Genomic DNA, 26,266 nt, shown 5'->3' on the forward strand with positions numbered 1-26,266 from the left:
TGTCAATCCACTTTTCCGCTGTGTAAGCCCACACTCACCTCCAGGACGTGTAATCTTGCTAGTCTCCCATGCGGGACTGCACAGAAGCCGCTAAGATGAAAACAGGGTTCCACTTACGTGAACTGTTGTTCATTGAGTGGTCTCCGGTGCAGTCGCACAACCCTCCCTCCTTCCCCTATGTGGGCCGCTGATAATGGATTGACTTACCTGTTCCGGCAGCAGGAAGGAGAACTGAGGGGCGAGTGCTAACCCCTCCCACATCACGTGACTTTGGGCAAGAAAGACACCCCCTGTGAGGGGAGGGGTGAGCACTCTTGGGAGGTTCTAGAATTTTATATATATAGCTTGCGAGTCTTTCTCTGTGGCAGGCTCTGCGAAGGGGCAGATCCCATGTGTGTCTGCACAGAAGACCACTCCATGAACAACAGTCACAGATACGTGCAACTCTGTTATCCTTAGTAGCCAAGGTATGGTTGAGTGTAAGTTTCCAAAGTGCTTTTGGGGAAAACTAGGGTTAGTTTTGTCAAACTTGAGTCTGAGGCAAATTTACAGAGTGCAATTCAGGCAAAATGTAGGAATTTTGAGGGAAATTTTAAGAATGTTGCTAATGTTTGTGACTCCTTCAGACAGAGGAGTTCATTTGTGTAGGCGTTACCAGAGCTGTCTTTCTTTTCATCTCGTTTTAAAAACAGCATTCTGGTTTTATTCTGTACCTACTCAGTGTTCCATTTTATCCAAATCTGTCATCCAGTGGTGTTGCATGAAAGTGGTCATTTTAGTCAGCAGTGAGCTTTGATTGCTATAATTGTGCTAAAAGGGGGGGGGGAACCCTACATGGTAATTTAAATGCCTGTTTTCAGCTTGATAGGGTTTGAAACACTGGGCATGGTTAACCCCACAGATCAAGCTTTGTAGAAGAAATTAAACTGAACATTAATTCTAATGGTACTATTAGGACCCAGTGACATCAAAGTAGCTCAGAAATAGTTTGTAAATGCAAATGATTGCCAGCAAAACCAGTGGATTAGTTCACCTCAGAAAATAATTCTGAAGCTAAAAATGCCTATTTGAATCAGAACACATATATAACCCATGACTAATCAAGCCACATACTGGCTACCATCCATATAGGGTAGCCTCAATAAAAGTCCGTATTTTGTTACCCACTGGGGGCTCCAGAAACTAGGGGGCTCTCAAGAATTGGATCACAAAGTGTAGGACATTATGAGTTAATTTGTCCCTTTGGTTCAGGCTTCAGCACATTTTCTAGCTCATTTTTAAGAAAACCCTGAGAGCTAGAATCATAAGGGAAATTCAGTTCCATGTGCATGAATTTAGCTTTAGGACCACTGGGAAGGCTAGTGGAAGTGCTGATGCCCTCTTATAGAAATCCCATTTTGCAGATGTAGCTTTGTATGTATAAGGGCATATATCTACGGTTGCAAGGCACGACATACGAGTGTGACACTGGGGGGGATGGGGTGGAGGGGACCATCAGTGATAGCATAACATCATGTCTCTATAGGAATTGCAGGAAATTCTACGGTAAAACCAACAAGAGGCAGATGTGGGGCATCCTCTGTCTTTTCCAGGGATCCTGGCATTCCTAATTCCTCCTGAATTGTTTATTTTAAAATGGGTACGTGAAAGGGATATTCTAAGGAAAAGATAAATTTTACTTTTTCTTGCCTTCTGGCAATGCATTTGACTGCAGCTAGGGCATTGGATATTGTGAGAAATAGACATTATTTTCTATATTTTCTATATTTTCCAAACAAGTGGCTTTAGTGATAATACTTCTATCTGGATATTTTATGCAAAGATGGTCTAGAAATATAAGACATGCTTCTGGCCACTTGTTGCCACCCTTAGCTAAAAACTAAAGTCACTGATAGTCTTTTATTTTATATTTCTGTTCCTCTGTTTCCTTAACTAGACTGGCTTGTCGAACAAGTGAGGATCCCACAAGGAGCTGGGGGGCAGACATCTCATTTTCCCCTCCCTCACTATTTTCTCTTAAGGCCCCATAGACTCTCCCAGGGTTGTCAGACTGTGGCTGGCAACTCCAGGAACATTTGGGGACAGTGCATCTCCCATCATGCCAGCACACTGATGTAATGCTGGGGCAATGCTGGCATGCTCCCCCAATTCCCAACCAACTGGATTGGCAGGAGGTCTCCCGCTATAGTAGAAGAACTAGTAACACTCTAACTTTTCTCTTTTTCAAAGCTTCTCAGACCAGGCAATCACTGGGGGCTTCACATGGGGCTGCAGGCTGGAGTTTGAGCCGAGACAGATTACCCCACCTCTTCCTGCTCCCGCATGGGATGGGAGCATTTTGTCCAGTACACCTCATCCACCCTGGATTTGTGCTCCCGCATGGGAGCCAGAGCAACAAAGTTCTCAGTGCCGAGACAGTCTTAGACAAAGAACTATAAGCAGCCTCCCCAAGGATCCAGCACAGAGTAGTGAGAGACATGAGTAGGATAAAGGAAGATACTGTCAGGCAGAATGTGAGCTATAGACCTCCTGGGGGTTATTCTTGCTGTCAATGAAGAATTTTATTGGAAATTCGGGTATAGTATCAAATGGCACGTTGAGAAAACCCAGAGTGATTTAAATTACTATGTATTTTCATTAAATATTTTTTAAAATATAGAAATTATGACATCCATGGAGTTAAGAGAGCTTATCAAGGATATTTTTTCAATATTAAAAGTAGGTTTGCATATGCACACTCTTAATCGCAAGTATCTGCCAGGCATTACATTTGGGACATCCAACCATGCATACCAGTAGTGCATGCTCCCCAGTAGTGCATGCTGTTCTGATAAATGATATCACCATGATGTCTGAAAACAACACTATGCACATTTTCTGTTTCAGGTCATGCTATGCATTATATTAAGTAGAATTCTGGACTCTTTCACCTAAAAGAATAGGCAGAACAGTATTTTTAAATCATTCCCAGTAAGTATGGTTGGAAAAGGTATATGATGCAGCTTTAGCTAAGTGTGGGTTTTTGTCAGATGGGAGACTCCCTGGGATCCCAATTAAGGAGGCATTGAGTTGCATAATTCAAGACATCTAGGAGAGGGCATCCTCAATTTTGCCCCTTTGTGTTAGTTTTCTCCATGTATGGAGTTTCTTTTTTAAAAATTATCATGGAGAAGTATTTTTTAACTGAAAGAATGCCACTGTGAACTTTCATATCCCAAATACAGTATTTTTCAGTGGACGTTTGAACTTTCAAGCCTTGTCTACACATGGAACAGAACGAGTTGTTTGAAGTTTCAGGTGATATTTGCAGTGAAGTAATGATAGCCCAGCCTGTGACCTCAGGACTCAATAATCTTTTCCTGGGTTTTGGTTGTGTCTAGGAATGGGCAGTAACCAAATTTTGCAATTTAGTTCATGGTTTGTGTCTGATGCGTGAACCGAACCATGAACCCATACGGACTAGGAGATAAGTTTGTGAACCAACCCAGTTCATACCGATTTGTGAGCCATTTAAAGTTTGAACCCAATTTCTGCCCCCTGTAGATTTTAGTTCATCAGCCAGACAGGCCCATCCCTAGTTTCGTCTGTATAACAGACCTCAGTTGCCAGTCATGAATATAAAGCCATTAAATATAGAGATCAGGTGTAAAATCACATTGAGAAGAAGAAGAGCTGATATTTATACCCCACTTTTCGCTACCCGAAGGAGTCACAAAGTGGCTTACAATCATCTTCCCTTCCTCTCCCCACATCAGACACTTTGTGAGGCAGGTGAGGCTGAGAGAGTTTCTGACAGGACTGCTCAGAAAAGCACTATTAAGGTTGTGACGAGCCCAAGGTCACCCAGCTGGCTGCATGCGGAGGAGCAAGGAATCAAACCCGGCTCACCAAATTAGAAGCCGCCTCTCCTAACCACTACACCATGCAGACAGAACTTATATTTTAAAATTTTCTAATGCCACAGCTTATCTTAAAGATAAATATTACTTCTCTTTGAACTTCTTGACACTTTTAGGAATAATCATTTTCCTCCCCACTAATGCAGTATAGCAGACTAGAACTGTATAAACGTGAATTCCATTATCTGGGGTTTATGAACTGAGTTCGGTGTTAGAACTGCCCAGTTGTTCGTGTCGGCTCTTGGCATTGAAGCACTGCTGCATAATTTCTGTTGTGTGTCCTCCGTTTGGTCTACTTCTTTCTCACACTATGATCAGGAATCACATTGTCAACACGACATCACAGACCACCAACTGGCCCACTAGATTTAGCCTTTGTTTCAATCACTGTAACTGTAATCCATTTCAGTACTGCGAAGCTCTCACTATTGACATGCTTGGGATATAAACTGATGTGGTATGGGTGGAAAGGGATTGTAAATGCTGTTATGGCTCCTGCTTCTAGGGATGACAGTAAAATCTCACAGACTTGTTCACAACGGCCACCCCATCTCTGAAATTGATGGGATTGACATGGTGTAGTTAAGAGCAGCAGTCTCTGATCTGGAGAACTGGGTTTGATTCCCTGCTCCTCCACATGTAGCCAACTGAGTGATTTTCAGCTAGTCATTCTCTTAAGGCTGTTCTTACAGAGCTGTTCTTTCTGAGATTTCTCAGCCCCACCTACTTCACAGGGTATCTGTTGTGGGAAAAGGAAAGGGAAGGTGTTTTTTTTGGTTTTGTCATGCAAAGTTGGAAAATTTGGGAATCTGTCTCAGTTCATCCTTAATAAGTACTGTTTGCTTAATGTTGCCTCAGGCCAGTGGGGTCCCCCTTTCCCTGTTCTGGTTCATTTAGCCTCCCTACATAATTTTTCAGAGCCTCTTGTGTTGCATAGTGGTAATGCAGCAGACATGCAGTCTGAAGCTCTGCCCATGAGGCTGGGAGTTCAATCCCAGCAGCTGGCTCAAGGTTGATTCAGCCTTCCATCCTTCCGAGGTCGGTAAAATAAGTACCCAGCTTGCTGGAGGGTAAAATGGTAATGACTGGGCCATCCTGTATTGAGTCTGCCATGAAAACGCTAGAGGGCGTCACCCCAAGGGTCAGACATGACCCGGTGCTTGCACAGGGGATACCTTTACCTTTACATAATTTTTCAGAATAATTCAATTTTAGTTCTGGGGAAATACATCCCTTCTTGGTGTTCCTCCCAAATTCTAGCAGTTGTGTGAAGACAGATCTGTGCATTTGTCATCTTCAGTCTATTTATTTGCACAGCAGCTGTTCTGTTAGAGATTAGACTGTGAATCTAACCCCAGAGAATCTTCATTAATTCAAATTAATCATCTGATCATTTTCTTCCTACTGGAGCATTTGATTATCTCAAAGCACTTTCCACTTTTATATGCAAATTTTGTCCCGAGTTTTGCAAAAGTCTATAGCAATTAAACAAAGCAAAAAAAAGTGAGGCATTTCTTTTTTAATTCTTTTGCAACTGATAAAATGGAGAAGCCAATAACAAATGTTTGTAACTATCATAATATTTTTTTCCATTCTACATGCACAAATGTCTTAAAGAATCAAAATATATGACATATTTTGGAGGGGAGAAAAAAGTCCATTATTCCCACCACACCACAGCCCCCAGCAGGAGAAGGCCCTTGTGGCATTAAAAAAAAATCAAGGCACTGAATTGGCACCACATCCCCAAGGCAGATTCTAGCTTAGCTGTAAATTTCAAGATAGAACAAGAGTGTCTCCTTCTTCAGACCTTCTAGCCAACTAGATAGTCTAGTATGCATTGCTATAGGGAACATTATTCCAGTGTAATCTCTGTATGTACTGAGAAAGTAGCAGGTGAACCAGAATTACATGCACAGTTGGCTTTTTGGAGTCATGGCAACGAATCTGGGAAAACAGACCAGGTACATGCTGCTTTCTCCATAGGCATGTCAGTAAGGTCTAGACTGTGGACATTTGTATATAGGAAGTCAGAAGTTCACCTGAAAATGCCTCATGAATTTTGTCCCTAGTAGTGCTCAGCTGGTGACTCCCAGAGCTGTTCTGCGCAGACTCACACTCTTGTAAATCCATTGATTCAGTTTAGGATTACTCTGTAAGGGTGTGTTGAGGACCCCATCATTAAGCTTCTACCTGAACCAGAATCTGGGCTGTTATGCCATAGCTTCCCATAGGCAATATGGGTATTTTGATACCCATTCTGATCTTATCCAGTTTATAGCATTCATGTAAGGATGACTGAAATAGCATACCTGAAATTCCTCAAGTAGCTTGGTCAGCTAAAGCTAGTTAAGAGTGGCAGCCTCTAATCTGGCGAGCCAGGTTGAATTTCCCACTCCTCCTCCATATACAGCCAGTTGGGTGACTCTAGGCTAGTCACAGTCCTTGACTATGTAAGTTGCTCTTACAGAGCAGTTTCTCTCAGAGCTCTCTCAGCCTTACCTACATCACAGGGTGTCTGTTGTGGGGCGAGGAACGGAAGTTGAATGTAAGCTGTTTTGAGATTCCTCAGGTAGTGAAAAGCAGCCTTATGACACAAACATTTCAGGAGGTCTACTTTGGAGTCAGGGGCTGAAAGGCATGTCTGCGTGATTCTGCTTACAGGCTTTTATCTTTGAACTGTGGCATATTATCGCTGAAATGATAACCTTTGTCTGAGCTGTAGCCTCTCCTTTTACAAAGCCTGAACATGAAGGAAAACACTAGGTCACTTCTTTCAGGTTATGTTAGATCTGAGTACATATCCCTACTTTGCCATGAAGAGAGCTGGATGACCTGTATTAGCCCAACATTCATCACTCTGTGTGTGTGTGAGAGAGAGAGTGAGAGAGAGAGGTGCCACCAAGTGACAGCCAAAATATGGTGATCCACAACAAAGGGCTTTCAAGATAAATGAGAAACAGAGGTGATTTGTCATTCTCCTTCTGCAGAGTCTTCCTTGGTGGTCTCTGTTCCAAGTATCAACTCTGCTTAGCTTCGGAGTTCTGGTGAACTTGGAATCTACCTTGCCTCCTTCCTTCAACCTTAGTCATTGGGGGAGGATAAATAAGAAGAAAGAACCACATCACTGTGAGCTGCTTGAAGGAAGAGCAGGATAACTTCCTGATACCTTCGTTTTGATAGAGTGGGTAGGTTTTTTAAGGAGTAGTCAGTCATGTGACTCACAGCCCGCACTGTGAAGTGGTAGCACTTAATCACAGGTGTTCTGCTTCAGTGAGAACTAGGCCTCTGTGTGTCACCTGAAAATGAGGTCCCATCTAGGGCCAAGGAATGGTGAAGGGTAAAGCCTACATTTTGGTTTGTTTTTTCCACTTGTGTTGTTGCCGACTTTTGCAGTAACATTAAAATAAGAGGTGCATAGAACAAATTGCTGTTTTCTGAATTAAGGACATTGTGATTTGTTCAATATTGGCATGGAAGCAAGTGTGAGTATTAAGGAGAAATTTGAATTAAGAAATATCAGCTTCGCAAATATGCTTGAAGGAAAGGACCTTGGAGAGAAATTGTTCAAGACAGGGTGTTTGGTTTTATCCACAATCAGCTGAAGTGTAATTGAAAAAAGGAGACAAATGATAGGGTTTTCAAGAGAGCTGAATGGAAATCTGGAAACAAGGGATCAGTCATTATTCATAGCCTGTGTGTTTATTCCTCTTTTGCTTCTGGTAAATTGGGTTTTCAGGTCTTTATAGCTTTTTCTTATATCCAAAATACTCTTTGACCAGAAATAACAAACTTGTATATACTGTTGGGCCAATAGAAACATAATGGGTTAGATACAGCTAGCTTTCAGCTTAATTTCACCCATTCTCTCCCTTTATACAGTCCCATGCAACGTTCCTTATATCCATGAAGTTTTCAGAATCCTCAGCATGGCCCTGTCGTTCATCTTTGTCCTCCCAGCTGAAGGCCAGATTGAATCCCACCCATTAATTAACTGTTGAGGTAGATGAAGGCTTTAGACTCTGCTAAGAAGAGTATCTGGATCCACATCATTTGAATCCCATAACGACATGGATTTTATTTAAGTATGCTGTAATGTTGTTTTTCTGCCATAGTGATTTACAGGAATAGAAAAAGCCAGTACAACTGACAAACAATAATAGTAGGAAAGTTGAAGGCAATAGGGAAAGAGGAGGACACAAGATGAGGTGGATTGGATCAATCAAGGAAGCCACATCCTGAACAAAGCTATTAATAATTGGAGGTTTTGGAGGTCATTAATTCATAGAGTCACCATAAGTCAGAATCACCTTGACAACAAATAGCAAGCAGTACAACTGACTATTTAAATGCTGTATAAAGTGTTCCTTGGGGAGGGAATTCTCTTCCAAGGTCAGTCCAGAAACTACTAAAGGACCTGTCGATGTTTCCTACAGTTTCTTTGTTGGGTGGACTAATAAATGCCACTTAAAAAGAGCTGAAGAGAGGGAAGGCTCTCAGCTAGAACTGGTTCCAGGGAGACAGAGAGGAACATTATGTTTTCCTGCTCGGCCTATTTGGGCTCCGTCCATGGTAAGCCAAGCCCCGTGTTTGTAGGGAGAAATCTGTGAGAACTGCTTGTCAAGTAGAGAGGCTTGAGAGTTGCCTTAAGCATTGTATGTTGTATGCTCAGCCAACTCCAACTAGCTGTTGATCCCTGGCCCCAAGGAAGCATGTTTGGCCCCATCCAGGGCTCTGTCTTAGCCCCCCACCTGGTGGAATGAGCTCCCAGAGGAGATCCTTGTCCTCTTGGGGCTAGTACAGTTCTGCAGAGCCTGCAAAATGGCACTCTTCCACCGAGAATTTGGTTGAGGTCAATGAACTGGCAACATCTACTGGGCCTCAGAACCCCCTCCCATTCAGATATGTCCATTAAGCACATTGTGGGGCAATCCCGTACTGCGAGGTTATAATCGAAATCCTAATAGTTAAATAGTAAGCAATCAAATGTTCAATTGTTAGTGAAATTGTTGTTATTGTTAATTGTTAATGTCTTTGGAAATTTTTAAGCAGAGACTGAATAGCCATCTGATGGAGAGGTTGATTATGTGAAGGCTTAAGGGGGTGGATGAGTGATTGGGATGTGAGTGTCCAGCATACTGCAGGACTAGATGACCCATGAGGTCTCTTCCAATTCTATGATTCTATGATGCAATTATTGAACTTAAGTAAGGTGACCAGATTTTAACATTGGTAAAGCGGGACACCATTGACCGGGGGGGGGGGGGGGTCTTGATTAAAATTTGGTCTATATGGAGCAACAAAAAGTTTCATAGAATGCAAAAATAGTATTGTAATATATATAATTTCAATATAAGTACAATTTGCCAGGTACCCCCAGATGTCCCTCCAAAAGTGGGACAATCTGGTCACCTTAAGTTGTATCTGTCATATGGTTTTCATGTTCCTTGTGAACCACACCCCACACATCTGGTCCTCTCCGCTTTGTCTATCCACCTTGCTCTCTCCCTTGCTGTGAATGTTTGAAAAAAATTTCATGATTTAATTCTAGGAAGAAATCCCCCAAATCTTTCAGCTACTAAGAATGGTATAATACTTAGAGAACTAGCAAAAGGTTGAGTCTGTTTATTTAAGGAAGGTGTTCCTCAGAAATAATAGCTTGTCCGTTGATGTTGCTTTGAGTTTTCCCCACAAACATGGCATTGGGATATTGTCAAACCCAGCTATTGAAGGCAACTGGCAATGTACCCTCACTTCCTTGGAGTACTTATGAGCAATATGTTGAGGATTATGACAGAATGAAGTTTGGTTCCGGTGGCACCTTTAAGAACAACAACAGTTTTATTCAAGGAATAAGCTTTCGTGTGCATGCACATTTCTTCAGATACAAGAATATCACAATAATCAATTGTCCTCTTCTAAAATCAGCTCACTCAATACCCAACAGAGAATTTACCACATAGATAAAAGGCATATAGTTTTCCCACAACTAGCAATAGGCTTATTGGCCAGTAATTTGCTCATTTAGTAAGTCATAGAATAATAGAGTTGGAAGGGACCTCATGGGTCATCTAGTTCAACCCCCTGCACTATGCAGGACACTCACATCCCAATTGCTTATCACCTGTAACCTGCCACCCCTTTGCCTTCATAGAATCAACCTCTCCGTCAGATGGCTATCTAGCCTCTGTTTAAAAATTTCCAAAGATGGAGAACCCACCACCTCCCGAGGAAGCCTGAGAAACTGCTCTGTCAGGAATTTCTTCTGGATGTTTAGATGGAATTTCTTTTGAATTAATTTCATCCCATTTGTTCTGGTCTGTCCCTCTGGGGCAAGAGAGAACAATTCTGCTCCATCCTCTATATGGCAGCCTTTTAAATACTTGAAGATGGTTATCAGATCCCCTCTCAGTCGTCTCCTCTATTGGCTAAACAGACCAAGCTCCCCCAACCTTTCTTCATATGTCTTGGTCTCCAAACCCCTCACCATCTTTGTTGCCCTCCTCTGGTCACTTTGTTTATAAATTGGGGCTATTATGGCCTGCCCCAGATCCGCAGAATTTTTCCCATCAAGTTTACATGAGCAAAGACTATTAATAAGACTTCACCATTGTTTGTTAGCCTTGAGAAGCTCTATAGGAATTTTATGAAGGCCTCAAGCTTTCTCTGAGTGCATTTGTACTATCAGGTGCAGAAGGCACCTGAATTAAAAACAGGTGAATGCTATTGAACTTTCAAGTAACAGATCCTATTCAGCTTTTAAATTTCAGGCAGCCTTACATTCAGCAGGACCTTGGGCTTGGTAAGAGGGTTATTGAAGCTGTTTGTAAGAAGATCACTGGTATTCCATTCATTCCTTTGAAACCCATCTGAACATAAGCTGGATAGTCTAGAGAGGATGGCTCTGGCCCTGACACTTGGTTTGCAGATGCACTGGCCTTTATTTTTCCCATGCCCAGTTTTCTGCAACAACAAGGATGAAAACAAAAGTTTTCTTTCTAAATGTCACAGTTGAGCCAGACTCTTGGTCTCAGGATATTTGCAAATATAGTAAGTGCTTTATTCCCTGAATTTAAAAAAAATACAAAAATGCTGGACAAACTGTGTACCGTGCATGACCCAGAGGAGCCAGCTTTGTTTGCCTAAAGGTACCAAGTTTTAAAGAGCCTCTTGTGGCGCAGAGTGGTAAGGCAGCCGTCTGAAAGCTTTGCCCATGAGGCTGGGAGTTCAATCCCAGCAGCCGGCTCAAGGTTGACTCAGCCTTCCATCCTTCCGAGGTCGGTAAAATGAGCACCCAGCTTGCTGGGGGGTAAATGGTAATGACTGGGGAAGGCACTGGCAAACCACCCCGTATTGAGTCTGCCATGAAAACGCTGGAGGGCGTCACCCCAAGGGTCAGACATGACCCGGTGCTTGCACAGGGGATACCTTTACCTTTACCAAGTTTTATCTTCTTTGATGAGCGTAAGCCACTTTTACAATTGGTGGTTTTCCAAAAGATAAAGGGGATTACTTCTTCAGCCAAAGAGTAATTAACACGAAGAGCAGGGGTAGTCAACCTGTGGTCCTCCAGAGGTCCATGGACTACAATTCCCATGACCCCCTGCCAGCGTTTGCTGGCAGGGGCTCATGGGAATTGTAGTCCATGAACCTCTGGAGGACCACAGGTTGACTACCCCTGTTGTAGAGTTCACTGACGCAGGAAGTGGTGGCAGCTACAAGCATAAACAGCTTCAAGAGGGATAAACATATTGATAAACATATGGAACACAGGCCCATTCATGGCTATAAGCCAAAAGGTATGGAGGGAATAATACAGAATAATGCTCTGTATTAGTGGTCCTTGGGTGGCAACAGTGGGATGGCTTCTGGAGCTCTGGCCCTGCTGGTGAACCCCCTGATGGCACCTGGGTTTTGACCACTGTGTGACATAGAGTGTGGAGTGTTACACTAAATGGGCCATTGGCCTGATCCAACATGGCTTTTCTTATGTTCTTAAAGTGGACGGGCGGGTGCCTTTGTTTATATAATTTTATATATTGCAATGCAATATATACATATCTGCAATATATAATATCTGAATGGGTGGGTAGAAGCACTGCTCTGGAAATAACTTGAGGGAAACCAATGATTTTATCAGATGCTTATTTGATTTTTGAAAGAGAAAAAACACCGTGGTGTCTTGAACAGAGGAATAACGTAGATTGTACTGCACTATGATGAGCGCATTGCTATGTGCTTGGGATTAGAAAATCCAGGTCCTAATACAGCAGATCTAGGGAGTCTTTCTCCCTCTTTCTTGAATTGACTGAGGTGAGGGAGATGGCATGATGTGCCTCCCCAAAGCCTTTGAGGTCTCGGGATGCTCTCAAGCCTCTGGAAATATTTCCAGCTTTATTGTTCACCCCTTTTGTTATAGTGAACTGTAGCGCTTTAAAAAGTCAGCTTTTGCTTCTCAGTCCTCCGTGCTTGATGGATGAGGGTTGCTTCACGCTGAATCTTAATTTGGTTTTATTGAAAGAGGAAACTATATTGAATGGGTAGAGAATATATGGAGGCATTTAGCTGTCTTTCAGGCATTATAAAGCCACTTAATGTGGGTTGTAATTGTATCATTAAGTTTACCCTTACTTGGAACTAACGACGCATAAGAGAATTAAGTTTATATAAGGTCTACAGAAATTAATTGTGGTTTGAGATGGGGGCTGCCCTCCCATTAGTAACAGGCTAATGATACATGTGAGTTCATTTAAGAACAGAGCACAAGATCGCTTAATATAGATTAATCACCCTTACCCGCATAGTCATATTTACAATACAAAATAAAGAATGGCAGAAGAATATAGTTCAGAAATTAATTCATTTTCTTGATGGAGTAGAATAATGTGATGAAGCAGCATTCACTGAGCATGACAATCCTACATGCCATGACCTGGATGGCCCAAGCTAGCATGATCTCACCTGAACTTGGCAGGTAAGCCATATTGGCCCTGGTTAGTACTTGGATGAGAGACCACCAACGAAATCCAGAGTCACTATGCAGAGGTAGGCAATGGCAAACCACCTCTGTTCATCTCTTGCCTTGAAAACACTGCAGGTTCACCATAAGTCCACTGTGACTTGGTGGCACTTCCTACCAGCACAAATCCTAGAACCAAGACATGGATGTGGTCCAATGCCAGTTTGGTGTAACGGTTAAGAGCAATGGCTTCTAATCTGGAGAGCTGGTTTCGATTCCCCACTCCATTATATGCAGCTAGCTGGATGGCCTGGGACTAGTCACAGTCCTGTTAGAGCTGTTGTCACAGAACAGTTTCTCTCAGACCTCTCTCAGCCTCACCTACCTCACAGGGTATCTGCTGTGGGAAGAGGAGGGGAAGGCAATTGTAAGCTACTTTCAGACCCCTTCAGGCAGTGAAAAGCGGGGTATAAAGCCAACCCTTCATTTCCTTCTATGACCCCATGTGTAGAACTTGTTTGTGATAGGGTACTGAGTCTTCTTCTGCCTCCCTTCTTATGCATGTTGTGAGATGCATTGATTATAACTGGATATATCCAGGTTTCTTTTACCTTTCCCAGCAAACCATACAAGGTTTTTTTAAAAAAAACCTGTTCCAGCAACAGCAATTCAAAAGATTGCAGAGACAAAGGCTGATCTAATTTTTTAAAAATGTTTCAGAAGTTCTCAATAGAGTGAGACTGCTGGGGATTGTAGGGGTTTTTTTGGGGGGGAGGGGGAGCCCTGACCTGGATAGCCCAGGCTAGCCTGATCTTAGGGCCAGCCCTAATCAGTACTTTGATGGGAGACCACAGTGAAAGTCCAGGGTTGCTATACAGGGGCAGGCAATGTCAGAAAACCTCTGAATGTCTCTTGCCTTGTAAATTTAAGGGGGCATCCTAAGATGACTGCAGCTTGATAGCAAATATATATATATATATTCTTGGTGAGCCACTGTTCCCCATTGAAGCAGCATTCCAGGGGGCAGCATTGTGGGGAAGGCAGGAAAGTCACACTTCTGTGGACAGAAATCCTCCCATCTGTGGACATTTTAGGTGAGATTCAAGCTTTTGCTTGTCTCCAGTAACTTCACATCAGAAGGATCATATTGCCTAGTTTATTTGTACCCTGTATGCAAGTACACAGTGTGGCTTAGGGCCACATGATGTTCGCCTTCCACGATTAGAATGCTTGGTGGGATTTTTGTTCTTCCTGTGGAGCTTAACTGCTTTTGCAGTTGTGGAAAAGTCATGTATCTTTTTGACAACATCATTCATTCATTCATTCATTCATTCATTCATTCATTCATTCATTCATTCATTCATTCATTCAGGGCCTACTTTCCATCCCAGTCCTTGCTTAGGCTAGTTGCTTTTGGGGGATCCAAGTTACAGTATTCTTGGGTTCCTCCTTAGATTTTCTGAGCTTATGGCCAATTTATACTTGAAGATGTATGAATGCTTAGAAGCTACATTTATTGAAGACTTAGAAGCGACGGTACAATAAGCTGGTTTAGCACAGATGAAAGGCAGTGCGCTTGAAAGCAGGTACATAAATTATCCGGACCCCATTTTGGCTTAACCCTATCAATGATTTTTTACGAATCGCTGAATATTAAAGGATTAAACATGATAAATAAGAACTTTTTTTTAAATTTATTTTTACACACCATGTTGTTGATTCTCTTCTTATTCATGCTTTTCAAACACAAGCTTTCCCCATCTGTGCCTCTTGATTCAGGAACAGTTCCCAGAGGAAGTAGAAAGACCCCATCTTTCTGGCCTTTCAGAGATGTTGCAAGACTGAATTATTTAGGAAGATGTTCAGAGAACCTTGAACAGTGTTCTTTCTGCTAATAGCACAGAGGACATATTTTATGATAGTATGCCCGCTGCTTTGTTGTTTGAATCAGGAATGTTTTAAATTGTTGTATTTGCTCACAGTTTTTTTGGCTTTTAAACATATTCCTCGTTTTGGATCCCAGCTGTGCTGGAACAAAGGCAGGTTTGCTGGAAGAAAGGCAAGGAATGGGTTAACCAGTCTATTTCTCAAGAGGCTTCTCACCAGTTTTCAAGGCAGCCATATAGGACTGCTAATTATCTCTAAGAAAAGCCTGTGAAAGATTCTAATCACAGAGCTCTCCTATCCTATATAGTTTGACCCTTAGTATCATTTTTTGAGTACCAAATAGCACCGCTAAACAAAAGAAGAAAACAGTTAATCAAGAATTTCACTTACATCATTTTCTACTTTGCAATTTACGCAAAATACAGGACATTTTAAGGAAATTGCTGTGGAGGTGATGACTGGCCAGCAATCTTCAGACCTGAATGGAAGATTATCATTGCATTGTGCTGTTGTTGTGAACTTTCGGCAGTATTTTTAGGTTCCTTTTATCATACACCTGTCACTCTCCCCAGTTTCCCAGAACCAGAGCGTGGTGGTTGAAGGTTTCTTTGTCATAGAGACAATAACGTGAGGCCTCTCTTCTTGCTGATTTATAAACTGCTGTGGAGAGGCACATCAGACTGAATATACGTTATTATATGGCTTGTGGGGCAATTTTGAACATGTTCTTATAAATATCTGGCAGGAAGAAGTAGCTGCTATTGGATTTATCTTCGTCAGGTGACCATTATAGAGCAGAAGCTATTTAAACCACAAGTATTCCAAAACAGGCATTGTCAATGTTAGCTTTTCACACATGTTCTTCATCTTTTCCTTAAAACACACACACGCACACGTATATATAAGGATTTTGGCTAACAAAAATAAGAACCAGATGAAACATCTATTATTCTGAATGCTGTGCTTTTCTTCTGGCATAGATTATAGCTTAGCCAAGAGAAAACATGTTTGCTGGGGTAAAAAAAAAAAGTCAGAATTGAAAGCGGCTCTTTTGTCAGCTTGAAAACTTGAGTCAAGTTCTTTAGTAATAGAATTAAAGTCTGAAATGGGTCAAATAGCTGTTTTCACAAGACCTTTTCCATACTGGCTGTGTCCTGCTAGGCTGCTGCCAAGTGTTTTCCCTACCGGACCCAGACCACCCTGGATTTGGGCCTCCAGATGAGGTAGCTGGGTTGGTGAGGTTGTGCCATGCAGCTCCACCACTGGGGGCATTTTTTGTTCCTTCCAGGATACTGTAGGTCAGGTGAGGGTGGGGAGAAGTCGGACCAGGGCGTCCCAACTCTTCCCTGCCAGATGGCCCTGGTCTGACATAGACCCCAAAGGCAAGGAAATGAACATGGAAGAATTTGTGTTCCCTTACCACAGGGCAATGGAGGGCCTGAGTCAGGCCAGCCCTGAGCCAGTGCCAACATCATCTGGAAGCAGGCATTAGTCCTGCAACAGGACAAGCACCTGCTCAGGCCCAATTCCCCATGCAGAAAAGGTACGGGTGAGAAACACCTAGTAAGAAATACTTAACACTGTAATTTTTCATCAGGGATGGAATTGTGCTCCTCACCCAGGCAATGTGAGAAAGCGCTCCTGTCCACCCTGGATGGCGTAGAGCTTACTACGGCTCACTCCGCCAGTAACCTGGGTGTGATCCTGGATGCTTCCCTCACAATAGAAGCCCATATCACGAAGGTAGCACAGCTGGCATTCTTCCATCTCCGCCAAGCTAAGCTACTAGCGCCCTACTTGGCCCCAGAACACCTAGCCACAGTGATCCACGCAATGGTCACCTCCTGGCTGGATTTCTGTAACTTGCTCTATGCAGGCCTGCCCTTAGCCTTGACCCGGAAACTACAGCTGGTCCAAAATGCAGCGGCCAGGATCCTCACAGCGACACCGTGGAGATCCCACATCCGGCCCATACTACATCAATTGTAATGGTTGCCAGTTGAATTCTGGATCAGGTTAAAGGTTCTGGTCATTACCTTCAAGGCCATACGCGGTCAGGTCCCAGTGTACCTGAGGGACCGCCTCCCTGCTTATGGCCCCAAAAGAACTTTACACTCCGCCGCCACCAACTGGCTACTGGTCCCTGGCCCAAAAGAAGTTTGCCTGGCCTCAACCAGGGCCAGAGCATTCTCTGTCCTGGCCCCCACCTGGCGGAATGAGCTCCCAGAGGAGATCAGGGCCCTGACGGGACTAAAACAGTTCTGCAGGGCCTGCAAAAGGGAGCTCTTCCACCAGGCATTTGGCTGAGGCCAGGCCAACCAACCAACATCTGCAGGGCCCCTGCCCCTCCCCTCCCCCCAGAAACCCACTAAGACTCCTGGACCTGTTCAAGTTACCACTGTTTATGTCATGATACACTGTTATGTTATACTGTCACCCAATTTATCAATTAATAATATTAATGTTATTATATGCATGGTTTCATGTATAGTTTCAGTTATATGTAAACCGCTCTGAGCCTTCGGGGAGGGCGGTATAAAAATATGAATAAATAAATAAACAAATAATCCTGCCTACCAATTATCAGGAGAAGGGAGGAAGTCTTCTATAGACCATTAAAACTGTCATAAGCAGAGTAGGTATAAAAAAAGCAAGAAATGGTGTATGAGTGAACTTTTTCCTTTTTTCTAGATAGCGGGAAGGTCTTTTATTTTTGGAATAGTGCACAGGTTAGAAAAGCTTCTCTCCCATTCCATCACCCTGATACATTTTTCAGAGATCAAGCCAAACAAAACACAAACAGTAGTACATACCCATTGTCCCAGAAGCCCTGTTCACATGCACATACAGCCTGCAAGTACATTCAACAGTCATTTACTTTACAAAATGAAACCAGGGACTAGTACCTGAATAAATGTGGGATTTCAATCAAAAGTTCTGCTATACATGTGATAACTGTCACTTTGAAAATTATTCAAGCATGTGTAATGATTGTTTGAGGGTATACTGCACATGGCGCATGCATGCATTCAAGAGGAATCTGTGTATAGCAGTAGAAAGGAACAAGAGTCCAGTAGCATCTTAAAGACTAAAAACAATTGTGACTCTCAACAGCACATACCCTGCCATAATTTTTTAGTCTTTAAGATGCTACTGGGCTCTTGCTCTTTTCTACATGCATTTTCTGTGCATTGTGGAGATGGCAAGAGGTTACTACTTAGTGGATGACACAAGAGACCTTTGGTTATTGGGATACCCATCAAGCTGCGGTTAACTTAGGGTTATTTTAATGTATTTATTCATTTATATTTTGACTTTTAACCCACCACTCCCCCAAAAAAGTGGCTCAGAGAAGGCTACAAATAATTATTCCCCCAATAAACACCATTAAACCTCCTAACAATCCTGACAACAGTTTGCCCAGTGGCGAAAGGTCCCTACACCACACTCCAGACAGTGGTTCTCGCCTTTGGGGGAGGGGGGTAAGGCCAAGAACCTGGCTTCACCTGAAGGGTCCCAAGATCTTTCCACCCTGGCCTCAACCAAAGACCTGGCAGAAGAGCTCTGTTTTACAGCCCCTGCAGAACTGTGATAGCTACGTCAGAACTCTCAGCTTTCCTGGGAGCTTATTCCACCAGGTAGGCACCAGGACCAAAAAAGCCCTGGCCCCGGTCGAGGCCTGGTGAACTTCCCCTCGGGCCTGGGATATCCAACAAATTCACACCCGCAGAGTGGAGGACCTTGAGGCAAGAGTTCTTTCAGGTATGTGGAACCCAGGCCACGTGTAGCCTTAAAGATTAAAACATTAACATTAAGCAAACCACCACAGTGCCTCCCAGCTCAAATGAGAAGTTTATTTTTCTACATGATGATGGCAGTAAGGTTAGTCTTGGCCAAAAAATGGAAAGCCCAAGAACTGCCTTCAATAGAGGATTGGTTGAATGCACTGGCGGATTTTGCTAAGATGGCCAAACTGACATTGACAGTCAATGGAAAAACGGAAGATGTCTTTCAAGAAGAACGGGGCCCCTACCTGAGTTACTTAAGAAGATAAACTAAAATGGAATATTGTATGGAGGGAGTTTACAGCAAAACATACGTAGAGCATAACTTGATGTTTACTAACTCATATCTTATATATATGTTCTATTTCTATCTTTTATGAAAAAATTTTAAAAATGTATTTAAAATAAATAAATACATAAATACATAAATAAAAGTTAAAACCAGAACCTTTAACCTTGGTGTGATTGGGATAGCAGTAGGTAATGCATACCAGTGGTCCCCATCCTCCGGTCCGGGGACCGGGACCGGTTCTTGGATCAGTCAGTACCGGGCTGCAGCTCCTCCTCGTCCTTCTCCCCGGCTGCTGCCTCGGGGGCTGCCCTGCCACTCTGCCGCCAGCTCACCTTTGGTGCTCTCCAGCGGCTGCCATGTCTGGGATTCCCCTCGGTGTGGCACTGCGCAGCTGCTGCTGGCAGCACCCCCCAGCAGGTGGCGGGACATCAGGGGCCCCAGTGGGAAAGTAAGTGGAGCAGGGGCTAATACTCATATTAGTATGTATGGTAGCTTTTCAGTTTGTTTGCTAAAGCTATGATAGTAAAAGTCAATCTCTTTACAATCAGGGAGAGTTTGCTAAAACATTACTGGTTTATCATTGCAGAATAATATAGTAAGCTAAAACTAAAAATGTATATGAAATGTTTCATTGTATGAAAAATACCTTACAATCATTTGCTCTTGAACAATGTCTGTCCTTGTCAACAGAGCTTACCTAAGAGCACCTTCCTGTGTTGAATAAAATCATTGTCACATAACCACATTTATATAAAATTACGAATATGAGTGTTTAAAGGTGACACTTCATATTTTTTTTCTTATGCTGCTAGCAGTTTCATGAGGTTGAGTCGGGTACATTAAATCCTCAAGTGTATTTGAAGGTACTGAGGCCACTAGGGAATAATTCTCAGGCATTTTACTAAGAGGACTCATCCACTCAGACAATGTCATGTTTCCTTCTCAACCTTTGTACCCAGTATTGTTGCTGCTGAGCTACCCTGGATCTGTTTTATCTCACTGACTGTTTCAGCTGATTAAAGTGTAATATCCCAGGGCTATTCTCATTTGCTCCTAAGAGGAAGGAGCATTTGGGGACACAGTTGAGATCCGGTTGTCTTCCTGGCTTCTAGCTGTGCTTAAAATTGAGGTCATGGTTCCCAAATATTCATGCATCATTTCAGCCACAGTTCCCACTTAGATTAAATGAACCTTTGGCAGACTGTCCCCCTTTCTATGAATTTCTAGTTTGATCACATTGAAGATGTCCGTCTATGTCCTTATTTATTTCCAAAAGCATCCAGCCTATTAAAGGGGGCTTATTATACACTGATGTTTGCTTTTAGGGACATTGCATGTTTAATCATTTGTCCAGTCCGTATACTCCAATGTCCTTCAGACAGGGAACAGTGTCACCTTTTTTCCTTGTTCATAAATGACTTGCAGAATTATTAGGACACCTACAGTATGTTACCACACCCCCACAAACCAGCAAACATGCATTCAGATGAACATGGAGACTTAGTTCATAGATTGTGCGGAAAACCAGATCTTTTACCTAAAGAGGTGACTGTAAGACCATTTCCGCACTGGGAACTTTACTGCCTCAGCTCCCATGTGGGAGCACAAATCCAGGGTGGACTAGGTGCACTGGGCCAAATGCTCCTCCATGCAGGAGCAAGTGGGGGGGGACTTGCCCCAAACTCCAGCCTGCAGCCTGGCACGAAGCCTCCAGTGTGGAAATGGTCTGTGAGTAGCAAGTTTCAAGGTGACTATGAGTAGCAAGAGAAATGATGATTGGGACCTGATTTAAGGATTTTAAAATGAAAATGGAGTTTGTTGGGAGTTTGATACATGGGGAAACTCATCCCAATCAAATCCATTCATTGCCATCAAGTTACAGATGACTTATGGTGACCCCGCAGGGTTTTAAAGGCAAGAGACATTCAGAGTTGGTTTTATGGTTGCCAGTTCTGAGTTGGGAAATACCTGGAGACTTTGGGGGTGGAGCTTGATAGGATTTAGGGCAGGAAGGGACCTCAGTGGATGCTATGGAGGAGCCATTTTCTCCAGGGGAACTGATCTCTGTTGCCTGGAGATATTCTGTAAAACTGGGGGGTCCCATATCCTACCTGGGGACTGGCATCTCTAGGTGGTTTGCCATTACCTACCTTTGTGTAGTTATCCTGATATCCCTTGGTGGTCTTCTGTCCAAATACTAACCAGGGCTGACCTGCTTAGCTTCTGAGATCTTATGAGATTGGGCAAACCTGAACAATCTAGTAAGAGCAAGCAAATTATTATTATTATTGTTGTTGTTGTTGTTATTAGATAATAATAGTAACAATAGTCTTCATCCCATTAAAATACCCATTAAAAGACTAAAGCAAATACTAAATCAAAGCATGGACAAATACTAAATCAAAGTATGTACATTCTTTTCCAAACTAAAAAGCACATCTGCAGCTTAACCAGAGCTTCTTCAGTTTGTAACAGGAGTTACTTTTTAGCGAGAGGTATAAATGTGGAGAAAGTGGGGAATAGGACAAAGGAGAAGTCGGTCTTTTCGAGCAGACCTACCCGGTCTTCCAGATGTAAGGCCTAAATAGCAGAGAGGAGCAAAATACCAGTTCTCTATATCAGTGGTCCCCAACCTGCAGGCCGCGGCCCGGTGCCGGGCCGCAAAGGCCATGGCGCCGGGCCGCGGCTCCCTCTCCCCGCCCCCCCCCCCGCAGTAAAAAACTGACCTTGATCATCAATTGTAGCAATGGGTGAGGCTGGCAAACCTAGTCACAGGGCACATATGAGGGGGAGGCCTGTCTTCTATCTTGGTATGGCTCGATTACTTTCATAACTTGTTCAGTGTGCACAACTCATTCTCCCTAGTTTGTCTTACTACCTTGAGACACAAAACATGGCGATCATTTCCCATGCTCATTTCTCATGGGAGCTGAGACTTTCTCACAGTGTCACAGCACATACCTCTGGGTTGTGTATGTGTTTGTGCACAGACAAAAATAGGGGGATGCAACAAGTACAATGCCAACTGTCTTGACATGGGATCTTGTTTCTCCCATTTGTGCGAATTCTAAGTGTGTCCATTACGGCAAACTATTTTTTGTGGATGGTTCTTGAGAGCAGGAAAGCATTTTACTTGCCATTTCCTTGGTGTAGCTAATCTTTGATTCAATTTGATATTATACATAGATTTTTTATTACACAGCTTCCTGGCACATGCATCTGAGTATTTCTTTCATCTCATTCCCATATTGTGAAAGAATCTCTTTGAAAGGACAGGAAAAGATAGTAATTTAAACAAGAACAACATCTGTCCACATAGCTCTCTTCTCGAGTTTTTACATCAGCTCCCCACCATGTGTTCTCTGAAAAAGCTCTGTGATCCAAATAGCACAGGGTGGGCCAGGCAGAAGTCCAAAAATGCTCTTCAGTTTTGTTCTGTCCAGTAAGAAAAATTCTGCTCATACTTCCCACTTCCCTGGCCTTTTGTGAATATAGCAAAATATATTCAAGGGGAAGTTCCAAATAGATCACTGTGTGTTTTTTTTTTTTTTTAGCCTATGAATTCATGTTAAAATTCATAGTACAGGAAGTTAAAAAAGAAACCTATGCTAAATTATGGTCTGAGTATGTTGTGTAGCTTAGCCAGAAATGAAGGAAATTATTAGTGGTATACTTTCTTTCCTTTTTCCTTTTTCTCCTTTTTTTTTAACCCATGACAATTTTCACAGCAAAATCGGAGCTCTCAAGAGGATGGATCCTTTTGAGAGCTCCCATTTTGCTGTGAAAGACATGCATTTCTTCCTTGGCCCCTCTTTGCAGTTTTTTCATTGCCATATTCCTCTTACTCTGTGACCCAGCCAATTGTTTGAGTATGTAAAGTGCCATCAGGTTGCAGCTGCCTCATGGTGGTGACCTCAGCAAGGGGCTTTCAAGGTATGTGGGAAGCAGAGGTCGCTTGCCATTGCCTTCCTCTGCAGAGCCTTCCTGGTGGTCTCTGTTCCAAGGACCATTTCTGCTTCGCTTCCAAGATCTGACAAAATCGGGCTATACCATGCCACCTTCCCTCCTGCCCAACTGATCATATAATGACTGAAGCCATGTCAAAACACTGGGCCATTTCCCACGGCTTAAAAATAGCACAATGGTTGCTAATTGAAAACGCTACTAATTTGGCATTACCCACGACGTCGTAGACAATCTGCAACACTCCTGAAACCGATCAGCAATAAGCGCTTCGTTTTAGCGCTTTCAGGGAAATCCAGAAAAGTGGATTCACCCTCCGGATAGCGATACACTCCTGCAACCAATCTGCAACACTAGCGCTAAAGACCTGTGCGTTACCATTGTTGCTGGTTCTTCAAAGCCCCTCCCCCTGGCTCTCTCCTCCAAACTTCCGGCGAAGCGATCGCCATTTTTTTTTCTCGGAGCGAGCGGGGATAAACGCACCGGCGAGCCTCTTTCTGTTTAGAGGCTTCCCTGGCTTCATTCCTTCACCTTTAGTCACTAAGCACAAACCACTTAAAAGCCCGTTTGCTGGAATAAAGTCCCTTTATTTTTTACACATAAATTCAGCCGAAAATCGAGCCCGTGAGAAGGGGGGGGGGAATTTTTTTTTATCACTCGAGCCAGCGTGCAAACGATCATACAATCAAACGACAGCTCACATTAGGCAGCTGGATGGGTCTCTCCATAGCAAAGAATCTACACAGATTCGTTGCTATGGGTCTGTTTTTTTTTAAAAAAACCTTTCTTAAAGGGAAAGGGGCTGTTTGGGAGCATGCTAACGGCTGCCCATTGGCTGCTTGACGGCCAGGGGCGGGACGAGCTTGGCAATAGCGCTTCCTTTCTAGCGATTTCTGCCGAGACCGGAAGCCTGTGGGAAACGCTAAAAAACGCAACTGATTCCACTACAAAGCCAGGTGTGCAAAACGACGAATTCCACTATTTTAAATGGCGATTTTTCCTTCCGCAAACAATTTGCAACAAAGATCCCCGTGCGAAAAGGCCCACTGTTACTGAGTCATATTTGGATACAGAAGCTGAACAAGTGATTGATTAGAGTGGAACAGGAATCTGTGTTGGATTAAAATTAACCGATGCATCTCATATTATATCAGAATTTAACAGTGATTCCAGTATCTTATGTACAACTGGCTCATCAGCATTATATACTGTTTGTATTATACCATAAAAGGTAAAGGTAAAGGTATCCCCTGTGCAAGCACTGAGTCATGTCTGACCCTTGGGGTGACGCCCTCCAGCGTTTTCATGGCAGACTCAATACGGGGTGGTTTGCCAGTGCCTTCCCCAGTCATTACCGTTTACCCCCCAGCAAGCTGGGTACTCATTTTACCGACCTCGGAAGGATGGAAGGCTGAGTCAACCTTGAGCCGGCTGCTGGGATTGAACTCCCAGCCTCATGGGCAAAGCTTTCAGACGGCTGCCTTACCACTCTGCGCCACAAGAGGCTTATACCATACAGAATGTTAAGAGTTTTGGTCTTTTATTTCAAAGTTTAACTTTTATTTCAAAGTTTGATACTGCATACAAAAATCTCAATTTATGAATTGTCGGCCCAAGATCCATGGTGCAATTAGAAAACCATTCAGAACGTAAAAACAGCCCTGCTAAATCAGTCCAGTTTTCCATCTAGATTACCATCCTGTCTCACACAGTGGCCAACCAGTTCCTCTGGAGGGCCAACAACAGGGCATTCAGGCTGAGACCTTCCCCTGATGTGGCCCCCCTGGCTCTAGGACTCAGGTTCACTGCCTCTGAATGTGGAAGTTCCCTTCAGACTCCATGGCTGGTAGCCACTGATAAACATAATCTGTGAATCTATCCAATTCCCTTTTAAAGCTATTTATTCCTGTGGCCATCGCTACATCCTCTGGCATCAAATTCCACACGGTAATCACTCTGTGTAAAGAAGTATTTCCTTTTGTCCGTCCTAAATCTACTGCCCCTCAGCTTCCTTTGATGACCTTGTTTTAGTATTTTGGGAGAGGGAGAAAAAATCCTCTTTGTTAAATCTCTCCACTCTATGCATAATTGCATCAACCTCTCATATTCTCTAAACTAAAAAGTCCAAGACTCTTCAGCCATTTCTCATAAAGAAAGTGTTCCAATCCCATAATCCTCTTGGTTGTCCTCCTCTGTGCTAACATATTTGTAAGAGTTGGGTCAGGAAAGAAAGTCAAAGTAGTGTTCACGCTTCTGAGCATGGGAAGCTCTGAGTCGGTTCTAGTGTCCAAATATTTCAATTGGGTCTCTAACGTTCTGTATGTTTTCAGATTTTCTCCATCACCGAGAATTCGTAAGAATTTCTAGACCAGCCAATTCTGCCTCAGACGAACAAATATAATTATTTCAATGTCTGACGATAAAGTTATACTTTCCCAGCAGAGAAGAATATATGGCTATGTGTGTGCTTTCTTTTCTTCTGCAGAGAATGATGAGATCTTCCATTTTCCATATGTTTATCCTGAGCATGGTGGCAGTGGACGTGATTGTTGCCGCAAGCAATTATTACAAGGGAGAAACTTTTAAGAGACAGTATGATGAATTCTACCTGGCAGAGGTGAGTACCAGACATATTTCAGTAAAAATAAATAAGAGAGTCCAGGTGAATGCCAAGCAGTTTTAAGCATGTCAGTTTCTGTGGTTATAAAGCACAGTAATGATCCTTGACTGATTTCTTCATATTTTCTGACAACATCTGACAGGCCAACTGTACAGCATTCTGAACTACAATTTCCTCAAACAAAATGCCAGCTGTAACTAGACAAGGCAGGTGGCAGAGCATATCTGTGGTTTTTCACAACAAACTGTAGTAAGGTAAAGGTATCCCCTGTGCAAGCACCAGGTCATGCCTGACCCTTGGGGTGACGCCCTCTAGCATTTTCATGGCAGACTCAATACGGGGTGGTTTGCCATTCCCTTCCCCAGTCATTACCGTTTACCCCCCAGCAAGCTGGGTACTCATTTTACCGACCTCGGAAGGATGGAAGGCTGAGTCAACCTTGAGCCGGCTGCTGGGATTGAACTCCCAGCTTTCAGACTGTATGTCTGCTGCCTTACCACTATGCAACACAAGAGGCTCATGACAAACTGTAGTAAATGTAGACAAATTCTACCCTTCCCTTTTTGAAAATTGAAAAGAAAAGAGAAACTTATATTCGGGGCCTCCCTCCTCTAGTCCTCCCCCCCTCTCCCTAACTCCTCCAGCAGGTTCCCTGTTATTAACTGAGTTGTTGAGACCAAATAGGCCAACTGCAGGTAAAAAAAATGACTTAAAATTAACCATTAATAAATATTATGATGTTTTATGTATTTGATTGTTTGAATATTGTGTAGTTTGTTGTTCACCACCCCAAGATGGACAGTCTGAGAGGGGGCGGGATAGCAATCAAGCTATAAATAATTATAAATCAAATTTAAATTC

At 43.0% G+C, this 26,266-nt stretch overlaps 1 protein-coding gene across 7 annotated transcripts in view; it reads left to right on the plus strand.

Moving 5' to 3' along the window:
* Positions 1-26,266, plus strand: part of NALCN (sodium leak channel, non-selective) — a 315,418-nt gene that overhangs the window by 146,392 nt on the left and 142,760 nt on the right. For all 7 annotated transcript variants that reach the window (XR_013232146.1, XM_077343802.1, XM_077343798.1 and 4 more), the window contains one exon: positions 25,271-25,402. Coding sequence is in view for 6 of the 7 variants with exons in the window: in XM_077343802.1 (XP_077199917.1) it covers positions 25,271-25,402 (132 nt within the window). In the remaining variant the exon portion in view is untranslated. The remainder of the gene's footprint in view (positions 1-25,270; positions 25,403-26,266) is intronic.

The sequence above is a fragment of the Paroedura picta genome, chromosome 6, assembly GCF_049243985.1.
Source record: "Paroedura picta isolate Pp20150507F chromosome 6, Ppicta_v3.0, whole genome shotgun sequence".
NCBI lineage: Eukaryota > Metazoa > Chordata > Lepidosauria > Squamata > Gekkonidae > Paroedura > Paroedura picta.